The following is a 12,062-nucleotide window of genomic DNA, read 5'->3' on the forward strand; positions in this document are numbered from 1 at the left end:
TGAGACCGGTCAAAGAGGACAAGGACGTGGGACCATGTGTCTAGACTGATTTTATTGCAGGGGTTGAAAAACGTTCAAAATATGAAATAGAGTGGTTGTAAAGAAGGAGATTGGGAAATTTTACGAATTTTAAAATTTTAACTTAATTCCTAGACAATGAAGCTACTTCGAGTACTGCATTAAAACAGTAAATATTAGGACAAACAAAATAAAAATAAAATTCATAACTTAAACCTGAACAGATGTCTTTTAATACAATATATAAAAAAAAAAGAAAGTTTAAAAACATAATATTCCGTCTTTAAAATAACTTGAGAAAAAAATATTTAAAAATAATAAAATAGTTGAATAAAATAATTATGCAAAATAAATTTTATAATTAAAATCTACTTTCGCGACGGAACAATGACAAACTGCAAATGGTTCTGAAAATAATTAAACATTTATGCTTACCTGATATCATAATAATAATGCCATTCATTGTCTTACTGTTCACTAAAAAAGTCACTTCATCATTTTTTTTTATTTTACTAGGATCACAACAAACATTATCGTTTGAGACGATATGCAACGTTTTCTCTTTCAAACTTTTCAATAAATACATTTTATATTTCTTGTTTTTGAAATTAACACTTAAAAGAAAATATTCATCTTAAGCTTATAAATATATAAAATGTAAATACATCTATATCATGTATGTAAATATAAGTTCATATATTCAAGTATCGATACTGCCATACTATCGATCGCGGTTATAAACGTATAGACAGTGACATTATCAATGAAGCATATAGAGTTAATGCATTATATATGTACAACATAGAATGCACATACGTAAAAGCATCCATATAACCTAGTTTATCGATAAAATTTTTTACAAAATTATATTAAGAAAAAAGTAAATTGACATTGTTACCTCTTATAAAAATTTCCATTTTCGAATAATTTTTACACGCAGAATTTCATTAATACAGGTTAAAACAAACATCAATTAATTGTTCGAATGACTGCTGTGTTATTATTCCATTAGTTTGGAGTTCAATCATCATGTCATTGATAGAAAAAAAGAAAAATGATCAAAATCTTAGAGTGACCCGAAAAAAATATAAAATTTGGAAGAATAATGCTTAAGCACAGATAAACAGTTTCATTTAGTTTTATAATCAATACTTGAATTACCGACTTACTTTCATTCTCTTATTATATTTCTCGTGCAAGTTCTGTATTATATTTTTGTTCATTATTGTTAAATACAAATATTATTAAAATAGTGATATATTTTATATTTGCTTATCAATAAAATAATTCTTTTTTCTATAAATCATAAACTTAAAATTTTCATTTTGCATTACAAAGTTTACTGAATATTATTTTTCGAATAGTTTTTACAATTAAATTTTGTCTAATCATTTTTCGATTTGTTTTCAACTTAATGTCTTACTTCATCTATAGATTCCTCAAAGTACGTTACAGCGATGGGCGAGAAATCTTGGAGTAGCAGCAAATCTAGATGCGATTGCGAGTTCGATTGATTCCGAAGACGTATTTTTTTATTCTCCAAGTAATATTTGCAGTGAAGATATAATACGTGTAAGTAATGAAAGTCATGAAGAAAGTGAAATTGAGTGGGAAGGAAATTTCGAGTCATCGAATATTGATGAAAATCCAAACTTCGTTCATGATACTGTTCAAGGGAACACGAGTGATTTACTACCTGAAACAATACTTGAAAAAAGTGGAGATGAAAGAACTATAATAACTGCTGATAACCTGTTTGAAGAACTTATGAATATTTCGCTACATCATGATAGTAATTTGTCCATTCCTCATAGTATAGCACTTATCATGACGTTTTACATAAAACATCGGCTTTCGAAATCTGCTTTGAAAGATTTATTACATTTATTTCAGCATTTTTTTGGTACGAATAAAGCTCATGGCTTTCGGGATAAAAATGAACGTCATAATCCAATCAACCTACTGGAATTACAGGCTGCATTGTTTGGTTTAAAATGTTTTGCCAGTAATTTAAAAAATTGTGATATTCTTTTGCGTATTGATAATACTACAGCTATAACTTATATCAATCGGATGGGTGGAATTCAATTCAAAAATCTTAACCATGTTTCAAAATTGATTTGGCGGTGGTGTGAGAAAAGAAACATTTTCATTTATGCTTCTTACATCAGTTCAAAAGAAAATGAAATCGCTAATTATGAATCGCGTCGGTTAGAACCAGAAACCGAGTACAGTTTATCTTATTGTGCTTTTAATCGGTTATGTAATAAGTTTGGTTACCCGGAATTTGATTTGTTTGCTATTCGCATTAATGCTAAATGTGATCATTATGTTTCGTGGAAAAAAGACCCAGGTTCTTTTGCAATTGATGCTTTTACTTTAGACTGGAGCAAATTTTTTTTTTATGCTTTTCCGCCTTTTTCATCAATTCCAAAAGTACTAAAGAAAATTGAAAATGATAACGCAAGAGGTTTATTAATAGTTCCTTATAGGCCATCACAACCATGGTTCTCTCGGTGTATGTTATTGTTTGAAATGTCGCCAATAATTTTCAAGCCAAGCTTAAATCTTCTTTCTTCTTCTGATAGACAGCCTCATCCTCTTCACTCCCAACTTTCCCTGGTGGGAGGGCTCTTATCAAGCAAGCATTGGCTTCAAGAGGACTTTCTTCTGATACTAATGATATAAGTTTAGCTTCTTTATCTGATTCAAGTTTACGGCAATACAACACAGCTTTTAAAAAATGGTGGAATTTTTGTCATCTCACAGAAACACCAATTTTTACCACTAAAACTCCAGATATTTTAAGGTTTCTGATAAGTGAAGTTGATAAAGGTGCATCTTATGGTTCTATAAATTCACTCAGATCAGCTGTTGCTTTAATTTGGGGTTCAGAGTTAAGTGAAAATTCGGATGTTAAACGATTTTGCAAAGGAGTTGCTAAAACTCGACCACCTCGTCCTAAATATGATTCAACTTGGGACCTAAAAATCGTCCTCGATTTTATTTCAAAATGGATTCCAAATAACGAAATTTACCTAAAAAGTTTAACTCTCAAAGTTGCGACACTATTGGCGCTCACAACTGGTCAAAGAATTCAAACTTTGGCTGCAATTAATGTGTCTAATATTGAAAATTTGAATGATCATATAGATATAAAAATTCCTAAAACTTTAAAAACTTCGGGACTCAATAGGGTTCAACCCAATTTAGTCCTTCCTCTCTTCAATGAAGATACTTCCATCTGTGTAGCTTCATCACTTTTAGAGTATGTCAATCGCACTAAAATTATCAGAGGAAATGAAACGACATTATTCATTTCTCGGAAAAACCTCATAAAGCAGTTTCTGAACAATCACTGAGTAGATGGATTGAAGAAGTACTCCAATTAAGTAGTATAGATACTTCCAAATTTTCTGCATACAGCACAAGACATTCCTCTTCGTCTACTGCTAACAAGAATGGGGTTTCCATTGATTTAATTCGAAAAACTGCAGGCCGGACGCAGTCTTCAAATGTTTTTGCAAAATTTTATAACTGCAAAATTGTTGAAGACCTTACTCTTTTTGCTAAGACTATTTTAAGTAAAAAAACATCTTAACTATATTATTTGATTCTCATATCTTCGTATTTCCGTTAATAAAATATTAATTTCTTTTCCTTAAAAAGAATTTATTTTCTATTTCTCCCGATACTTGTCTTTAAACATCTACGTTTGGTGATCTTGAGGAGGAGGCGTGGAATACAATTTGACGATTAAACGAACTTACCTAAGTGAAGTTCTATCGTAATTGTGTAAAGCGCCTCCTCCGAAAAGATCAGTCCCACCTTATAATAACTCTTACTAAAAATAATTTTAGTCCCTTACAGACGTATCGGTAGATCTTTAAATAATGAAGATCGTGACAACTAAATGCAGTACTAGTGTTAAGTAAGCAACTTGTATATTTTAAGTTTCTTACTTTAAATATTGTGGCATTCTGAGCTGAAGTCAGGGTACTACGTTTGGTGATCTTTTCGGAGGAGGCGCTTCATACAATTACGATAGAACTTTACTTAGGTAAGTTCGTATAATCGTCAAATTATCTCTCCTTAGATCAGAAATAAGAATGACGAAACAGGCCGAAGAAACATTGGAAAAAAAATGCGCTTACGTCAATGGTATTAAAGGGAAATCAGTAATTTCATCTCTTCCTTTTCTTGATTTAGGAACATGTGTGGTACCTGAATATATGTATTCTGTTCTCTTTGGGGTCGCAAAACAGTTTTTATCTCTTTGATGAATCCTGGTGGTAAATGCAGCATCAAAAATAAAGTTAATGATATTGACGCTATTCTACTTAATATTCGACCTTCTCAATTTTTTAACCAAATGCCTCGAACAATTATGGAATATGCACGCTATAAAGCTTCAGAGTTCTATAATTTTCTGTCATTTTATTCAGTGCCAATTTTGATTGATTTTTTACCAAAAGTATACTTCCAACATTTGTTACTATTGTCCGGTTATGGACAGTTTAGTGAGTACTTGTATCGCATGGGGATCCGAACTGATCCTTACTGCCAATACTGTCCGAACGTTGTCGACTCTGCCGAGCACACTTTCTTTTTCTGTCAGCGTTGGTCTGAAATACGGCTGCGTTTTCAGAACGAGAAAGAAGTGCCAAATGTCGCTGACCTGGTGATACCTTGGATGTTGGCGACGGCAGACAATTATTCGACGATGACAATGTTTGTAAGAGAGGTCCTGATGGAGAAGAAGAGGAAAGAAAAGACGGAGAAGTAGCTGCGAGAGCAGCGGGGGAATGCCTAGTACTGTGAAGTAATGCTCACGCGGTTTCGCAGTGCTAGGTATGGGAGAGAAAGAGAGTGAGGTTTTTAGCCGGTAGGGCCCCCAAAGATACAGTCAGTACTTACTGTCATGGTAAGTAATACATCTTTGGGGGAGGAGCCCGGCACACGGAGAACAACGCGCATATGGAGGGCAGTTTATGCTTTCCGTATGGGTATTGTCTTCTACGGTGCATAATAGCATTTTTCCCTCACTCCTCTTTCTAGAAAAAAAAAACATTGGTTACTATTGGTTATCTCAAATTTCAATTTATTAAAACAACCAATCACTATTTTTCCTGACTTATCAATCACAGAAATTCTCCTGAAATTATCTGTTAGGGATATTGGAACTCTGTACACTGATGCAGCCTACACATACAATGTTCATCAGCTATTACATCTGGTCTTGTGTGTAATGCGATGAGGCCCTTTGGACGCTTCGTCAGCGTTTTCTTTTGAAAATTACAATAATTTCTTAGCTAATTGTGTACATGGCACTAAACAGTTAGGTATTGAAATGGTAAATAATTTGAGACTAGCACAAGCTGTATAAAATTTGGAAAAACAATGTGAGCTTTCTATTGATTTTTTAAATACTGCCGGGAATAACAAATTTTTCAACGAGATAAAATCAGATGATCCTATAATTGTTAGTGAAAAGTTATTTTTAATGTCAAAAGGTTTACATGTACAAAACTTAACTATTTTTCGGAGATCTAAAATGAATAACGAAATTTATACGTCTTTAATTTATAAAGATGTGAAAACTAATAGTTTTACAGTAGAAATTCAAACAAATGATGGAGGAAATATCAAATATTACCTCAAAGATGATAATTAGTTATCAATAGTGTTAGCTTTGTTCACAGTTCTACATAATAAAATGTTTATTCATGAAGAAACGAACACAGTAGTATCACATATTATACCAGTTCAGGAAGAGAATAGATATATTTTAATTAAGTTGACGGAAATAAATTTTATTTTTCGTTTAATAAAAGTTAGAAATTTCGAATGCAAACGTCCACATTTTATAAAAAAAAGTCAACTAATCTTCATACTGCACAATTATTTATTAGTAGATAAAATCACATCTTGTCTTTTGTTTAAATTTTTGTATTAAATATATGATAAAAGCATTCAAATATTTATTTTATTATTTTATTTCCTTTAGTTTTATTTATAATTCCGACATTAAAATAACTACAATATTCATTTGAAAACATGCTGAAACTATAATAATAATAATAATAATAATAATAACACGAATTTTTTATTATCGAAGTATTTTTATATCTTCCCAAATCTATGGTGATTTAGGTACATCTACGATAATCTGTAAGTCAATAGACTAAATAAACTTCGGAAATCTCTTGATATCTCCTGAGATATATGCTACATTCGCTTTCCATCGTCGGTAAATGTCATTTCTTTATTACCGAATGTGTGGAGATCTCCGTATATCTTCTGTGATTTGCATACACCGAGGTTGATCTTCACACATCTCAATTGATCTCAAGAATATAAAGGTTAATTTTATCGACAGAGACGTACGGAGATCTACGCAGATCAAATTAGATATCATTGCACCGAAAATTACATCATCGGAGATCTAGGAAGACCTGCGTAGATATATTTTATTTTTTCCCGGGTATCTACTCTATACTAGTATTTTTTATTTTATCTACTGAATTTTACAGAATAGATACATATAAAAAAAAGTTTTACAGTAATTTATTGTTAATGAATTGTAATATTTAACTTCTACGCTTACAAATCTTTTTAACTCAGAATTGTATTGTTATCAAAGAGATTTTGGAATATTGTTATATCCAGAATGATCGTTATGAAATAATTATGGATTATTACCATTTTTTATTCAATTTTCGCGAATCTGGATTCGAATTTTTACAAATCGTAAAATTTACAATACTGATTGTAAGAATCAACAGAAAAATGGAACTTTCCATTATTAATAGTAATTTTTGGTTTGGATTGTAAATTTCTCTTCGGAAAGTAATTTTCATTTGAAGACTATAAATATTAGCTAATTTTGAGCTCCGTTTTTTTCCGTGTATATAATTGAAAGATCAAGCAAGCCCGCCGAAGGCGGGTGAAGCTCGATCGAGGTTGCACGTAGCGTCTTGTTCTTCGATGATGAATTGATTTGAATACATGGGTAGTACTGTCAAGTACGTGTCGACTACACAACTTTTAGAGTTTAAATTTGAAACCCTTTCCCGCTCCAAGTCTTCACTGCTTAGCGCGCGCCCTTGTGGACTCCAATTTAATATAGTGGAAACCTAAAACATGCAAACCTTCTCAATAAGACAATTTATAGATAAATTGAGAAAAATATAGATAGCCCGAACTGGGAATCGAACCCAGACCATGTCGGTATTGCGCCGAGTGCTCTACCAGTTGAGCTATCCGGCACTAAGTACCAAGATGATTACTGGGTTACAGATAAAAATTATTTGGGTAAAATATTGGGGTCGGGGGGGGGGGGGGTAGTAATCATCTTCGAACGAGACGCTACATATAATCTCGATCGAGCTTCGCCCGCCTTCGGCGGGCTCGCTTGATCTTTCAATTATACTACGCGTCTCGTTCTTCGATGATTAATTGATTTGAATACATGTAGAGGTTTAGTGTTAGTGATAACATTGATTTATTGTTAAGAGTAAATGCTGGATTACTTCTTACCCGCTAAGGAATATGTAAAAGTCTCATTAGATTCTATAATTAGTCGGTTATAAAAACTAGCAAATACTATAGACCTCTTGGACCAACCTGCAGTTCTTCGAATGGTATCAACATTTACGCCCTTGCTGTAAGCTTTTGATACAGCCGCATGCTTAGCCTTATATGCAGTGAATATATCAGTGTCCACTCCTGCTTTCTTCAGTAAGTCGTTAATCCAGTGTCCAATCGTCTGGACACTAGCTGGTTTATGAAGCTTAATTGTCACTATAAACAACCTATCTTATTTTGACCTCAACTTTTCTGTGCGCTTAAGATAATACTGGATGATGGGTGCTACGCAAATACTCTTCCTCTTGAAGAAAGGGATTGAAAGTATTGGTTGCTTACCCCCTGGTCTAGACGTTTTGATCAGATCAGATATTTTAATCTTCAATCCAACAGTTGATTCTATTATATTTCCCGTTTTGATTAAGGCTAAAGTTTGCAATCTATGAACTGTCATGAGGATTAACAGTGTTGCTGTAATCTCTGATAGCTCTTTCAGTTTCAACTTATCCAGATTTGTCATCGTTTTAATATATGTGAGCACTATGTCCGTGTCCCAGGTTTCTGAGTATTTAGGATGCGCTGGCCTTATCTTGTAAGTTCCTCGAATGAATCTCGATATTAGAGGATCATTTGAGAGACTGTTCTTCGATATAAGAGAGATGGCTGCTCTCGATGAGTTGAGCGTCCCGTATTTCGCACCTTCGTTGAACCACGATGCCAAGAAACTAATGACTTCGGTGCTTGCTGCTTCAAAAGCATCAATATTATTCTCTTGTGCAAATACGAGCCATCTTATTAAAGGTCTTTCGTATTGTTTTACCGTTGACTCCGTCAACGAACTCAACATTATGCTTATTGACTCTTCCTTGATGCCTTTGATGACGAAGGCTTCCCTGATAATTTCCCGACCACAAGTGAGAGTTTCGTTGCCAGTGGATGAAGCTCCTGTCTAGAAGGAGATAAAAGTAGTGATAAGGACGGTTTAAACATCAATGGAGATTCACTGAGCAGAGAAGTAAATAACGGATACCATGGTTGAGCTTTCCACAATGGAGCTACCACAATACCCACTGCTTCATCATTGATTATTTTCCTCAAAGTTGGTAAGACCAAGACAAATGGAGGGAAGGCATAAAAATATTCCTTACCCCAAGACACCGTAAACGCGTCAACCGACTCTGCGTCTGGATCTGGATAGCGAGAGCAGAATCTTACACATTTTTTATTAATGCGTGAGGCGAAAAGGTCAATAGACGGTGAGCCCAAAACTTTTAGAATTTTTTGGAAAGCTACTGGGGATAGTTCCCACTCAGTATCTAAGTTTCTTACTCTCGAAGCAGCGTCTGCGTCCACATTCCAAGCTGAAGGAATATACGTTGCAACCGGCCAAATCCTTCTAACCTCACACCATTGCCAAATCTTCCTTGCAAGCTCTGAGAGTACTGGGTACCTAATACCACCAGCCTTATTAATGCAGGCAATAGCTGTCGTATTGTCTATACGCAGAAGAATTTCACAGTCATAAAGCTTTGATGCGAAGCATTTTAACGCAAAGAAGACCGCTAACAGCTGTAGATAGTTAATATGAAATTTCCAGTCCTCTAGACTCCAGAAACCCTGTATAACTACACCGCTAGACTTCGCACCCCATCCTGTTCTGGAGGCATTCGAAGTTACCACCAACTTATAATTGTGGGACTTTATTCTACTGTTCGCCGACATAATGTAATCTTTCCACCATCTAATGTCTTCAAAAACATCCTTCTTTAATAACATAAAGCCTTCAAAATTTTTATTGTTTATCATCAAAGCTAACCACTTTGCTCTCGCTAAGCTTTTACTATATGTCCTTCCATATCCTACTCCCGGAATACATGCTATCAAAACTCCAATCAATTGAGCTATAATCCTTATTCTGTAACTACTACCTAAGTCAATGGAATCAAGCATCTTCTTAACTTGAGTTCTTTTTTCATTAGTAATCTCTACCTGATATTTCTCGCAGTCTAATACGAAGCCCAGATATTTAAATCTTCTGGTAGGAGTCGTCGAACTTTTGTTACAATTTATAATAAATCCCAGACTCTCCATCAATTTAATTGTTGTCTGTATATTACTCTTACAACTCTTATAACTATTACCTATGCATAAAAAATCGTCTAGGTAAACGACAGACAAAAGTCCTCTTGATCTGAGCATGTTGACTACCGGCTTCATTATCTTAGTAAAAGAAAAAGGACTGGAGCACAGGTCGAACGGTAGACAAGTAAACTGATAAAGTTGACCCTTCAACCTGAACCTAAGATATTTCCTACTAACGTTATTCACGCGTACTAAGAAGTACGCGTCCTCTAAGTCTAAATTAGCCATAAATGCTCCCCTATCAATAAGATGTCTCGCCGATCTCAGGTCTTCCATTTTGAAGTGCTCTGTCTCTATATAGTCATTCAATTTCTTTAAATTAATAATAAAACGATCCGACCCGTCCGGTTTTGGAATTAAAAAATAGGTCGATACGAATTGGTCATCGGCATCTGTACAGACTTCAATAGCTTTTTTCTGTAAAAGCTTATCGACCGCCCCTTGAACTCTTAAAGCATCACTAGAGGACCATGTAGGCTCTCTAGGATCAATAAGTTGAATAGGACGGGTCTTGAAAGGAATATCGTAACCTCTGATCCAGTCAATGATGAATTTGTCATCGGAAATACTTTCCCACTGCTCAGTGAAAAAACTAAGTCTTCCTGCTAATGTATTTACCTCCTGTGGCTCCTTTTTAGAAACCAGAATTACTTCGCATTCTTTTCCGTGGTCACCTTCTGGGCTGTTCTCGACGATCCTGCTGTGTGTCTCTGCCTGTATCTCGGGTTCATAACAAATCTCCTCTGGTAAGCGCCCACCTGCCTGGATCTCGCAGGTGGACCTCTGAAGTTTCCTTGGGAGAGGTTCCTAAGCGTTTGTTTTTTAGCTGCTGGTTTTTCTGCGGTCTTTGACGTTGATGCACCCTTTACTATTGCCTTCACATCCTTAACTTTCTCATTAAGCTTCTAATCATAAAGCCATTCATCCGGGACACTAGTCTCTAGTGTTGGTTTTATATCCTTGTCTAAAGTCGGCGTAATACACGTCTTCCTAGCAACTGACTACTGATGAAAGACATCACATAATATCTTCCCGATATCCCAAAGGCTTTTAACCAGACTTATCTGATCTATAGACTCTGGTGAGCTATCAGATAATAGCGATACATCCTAGCTCAGTGACGAAATAGCTGCTCCTACACAACCTTGTGTCTCAGCAAAGTGATCGTCGCGTTTCTTTGCTATGTCAAATAAGTGACGCTGCACCTTAAGGTTAACTTTGGGAGCCTCAGAACTTAAATTTTCATTTTTTGGTTGCTTTTTGAGCAGAGATTCTCTCACCTCCTCAATCAAGCCTTTTGACATCCACTCTTGCCACCATTTCTTTAGATTATCATTAATCTTGACTGGGGTCTCTGTCACAGGAATCTCTTCCCCCAAGACCTCTCGAAGCTCATCATCTAGGTCGTAATCCTCATCACCAAGCTCTCCTTCCTCCATAGACTCAGTGACTTTCCTAGCCTGATCCTGAGTTTTCACATTAACCCCATCTGGTGATTTCTCTTCCTCAGCCTCTTCGGCTGGTATAACCTCTTGAGCCTTATTGGCTAGGATGTTCTTCTTATTACAGCTAGAGTCTGTAATAACAAGACACATGTCATATAAAAAAAGAAAAAACAATCTACTAGCAATTTAGTATCAAGAATTATTTATTCATGTGTGATAAGCATATCTTTCGTGTGGAAAGGAAATGCCTCAGTACACCTATTTATGTCCATACAGGACAGGGTTATGTTCGTGTGGAAATAACCCGTGTGATACTTTGTATGGAAGACACACACATTAATCTACCATGAATAAAAATTCAACCAATTCTTTGTACTCACCTTTATCAGGCTGATTAGAATTAATTAATGCATTCTGAGATGCATTCTGCTGTTTTATTAACTCTTGTACGCTCTTTGCCAGCATGTCAAGCTGCTCTTGCATACGTTTCCTTTCTCTTGCACCTGAACGATCTCGGGAATGAGATCTAGAGCGTGATCTAGAATGTTTTTTTGGATTTTCCCATGACTAATGATTTTTATTTTTCTTAAATAATCAAAAAAAAAATTTTTAACAAATTTTTCCCACATCTGTTGTCGTCGATACAACAAAACAATATGAGTTCGCAAAGGCGCGCGCCAAGCAGTGAAGGCTTGGAGCGAGAAAGGATTTCAAATTTAAACTCTAAAAGTTGTGTAGTCGACACGTCCTTGACAGTACTACATGTATTCAAATCAATTAATCATTGAAGAACGAGACGCGTAGTATAATCGTATTTTTAGAATTAAAAAGTATTCAGAATAATTAACAATACTTAATACTTTCAAATCA

General features: G+C 34.9%; 1 protein-coding gene across 1 annotated transcript; it reads right to left on the reverse strand.

Annotated features, from left to right (window-relative positions):
* Positions 1–7,546: 7,546 nt before the first annotated feature.
* LOC103579263 (uncharacterized) lies at positions 7,547–11,675 on the reverse strand. The gene is made up of 7 exons (XM_053737404.1): positions 11,573–11,675; positions 10,887–11,323; positions 10,506–10,652; positions 8,665–10,461; positions 7,945–8,554; positions 7,645–7,797; positions 7,547–7,560 (listed from the first exon to the last, which is right to left on the reverse strand). The coding sequence occupies exons 1-7, from the start codon at positions 11,673–11,675 to the stop codon at positions 7,547–7,549; spliced, it is 3,261 nt and encodes a 1,086-aa protein (XP_053593379.1).
* Between the last annotated feature and the right edge of the window lie 387 nt (positions 11,676–12,062).

This window comes from Microplitis demolitor, chromosome 3 (assembly GCF_026212275.2).
Source record: "Microplitis demolitor isolate Queensland-Clemson2020A chromosome 3, iyMicDemo2.1a, whole genome shotgun sequence".
Classification (NCBI taxonomy): Eukaryota; Metazoa; Arthropoda; class Insecta; order Hymenoptera; family Braconidae; genus Microplitis; species Microplitis demolitor.

Coding starts and splice junctions, on each gene's coding strand:
- LOC103579263 (XM_053737404.1), bottom strand. CDS start 11,675: ATGCAAGAGCAGCTTGACATGCTGGCAAAGAGCGTACAAGAGTTAATA. Junction 11,324..11,572: donor TTCTAATCAGCCTGATAAAG/GTGAGTACAAAG, acceptor TTGTTATTACAG/ACTCTAGCTGTAATAAGAAG. Junction 10,653..10,886: donor TTGCTGAGACACAAGGTTGT/GTAGGAGCAGCT, acceptor CTTTATGATTAG/AAGCTTAATGAGAAAGTTAA.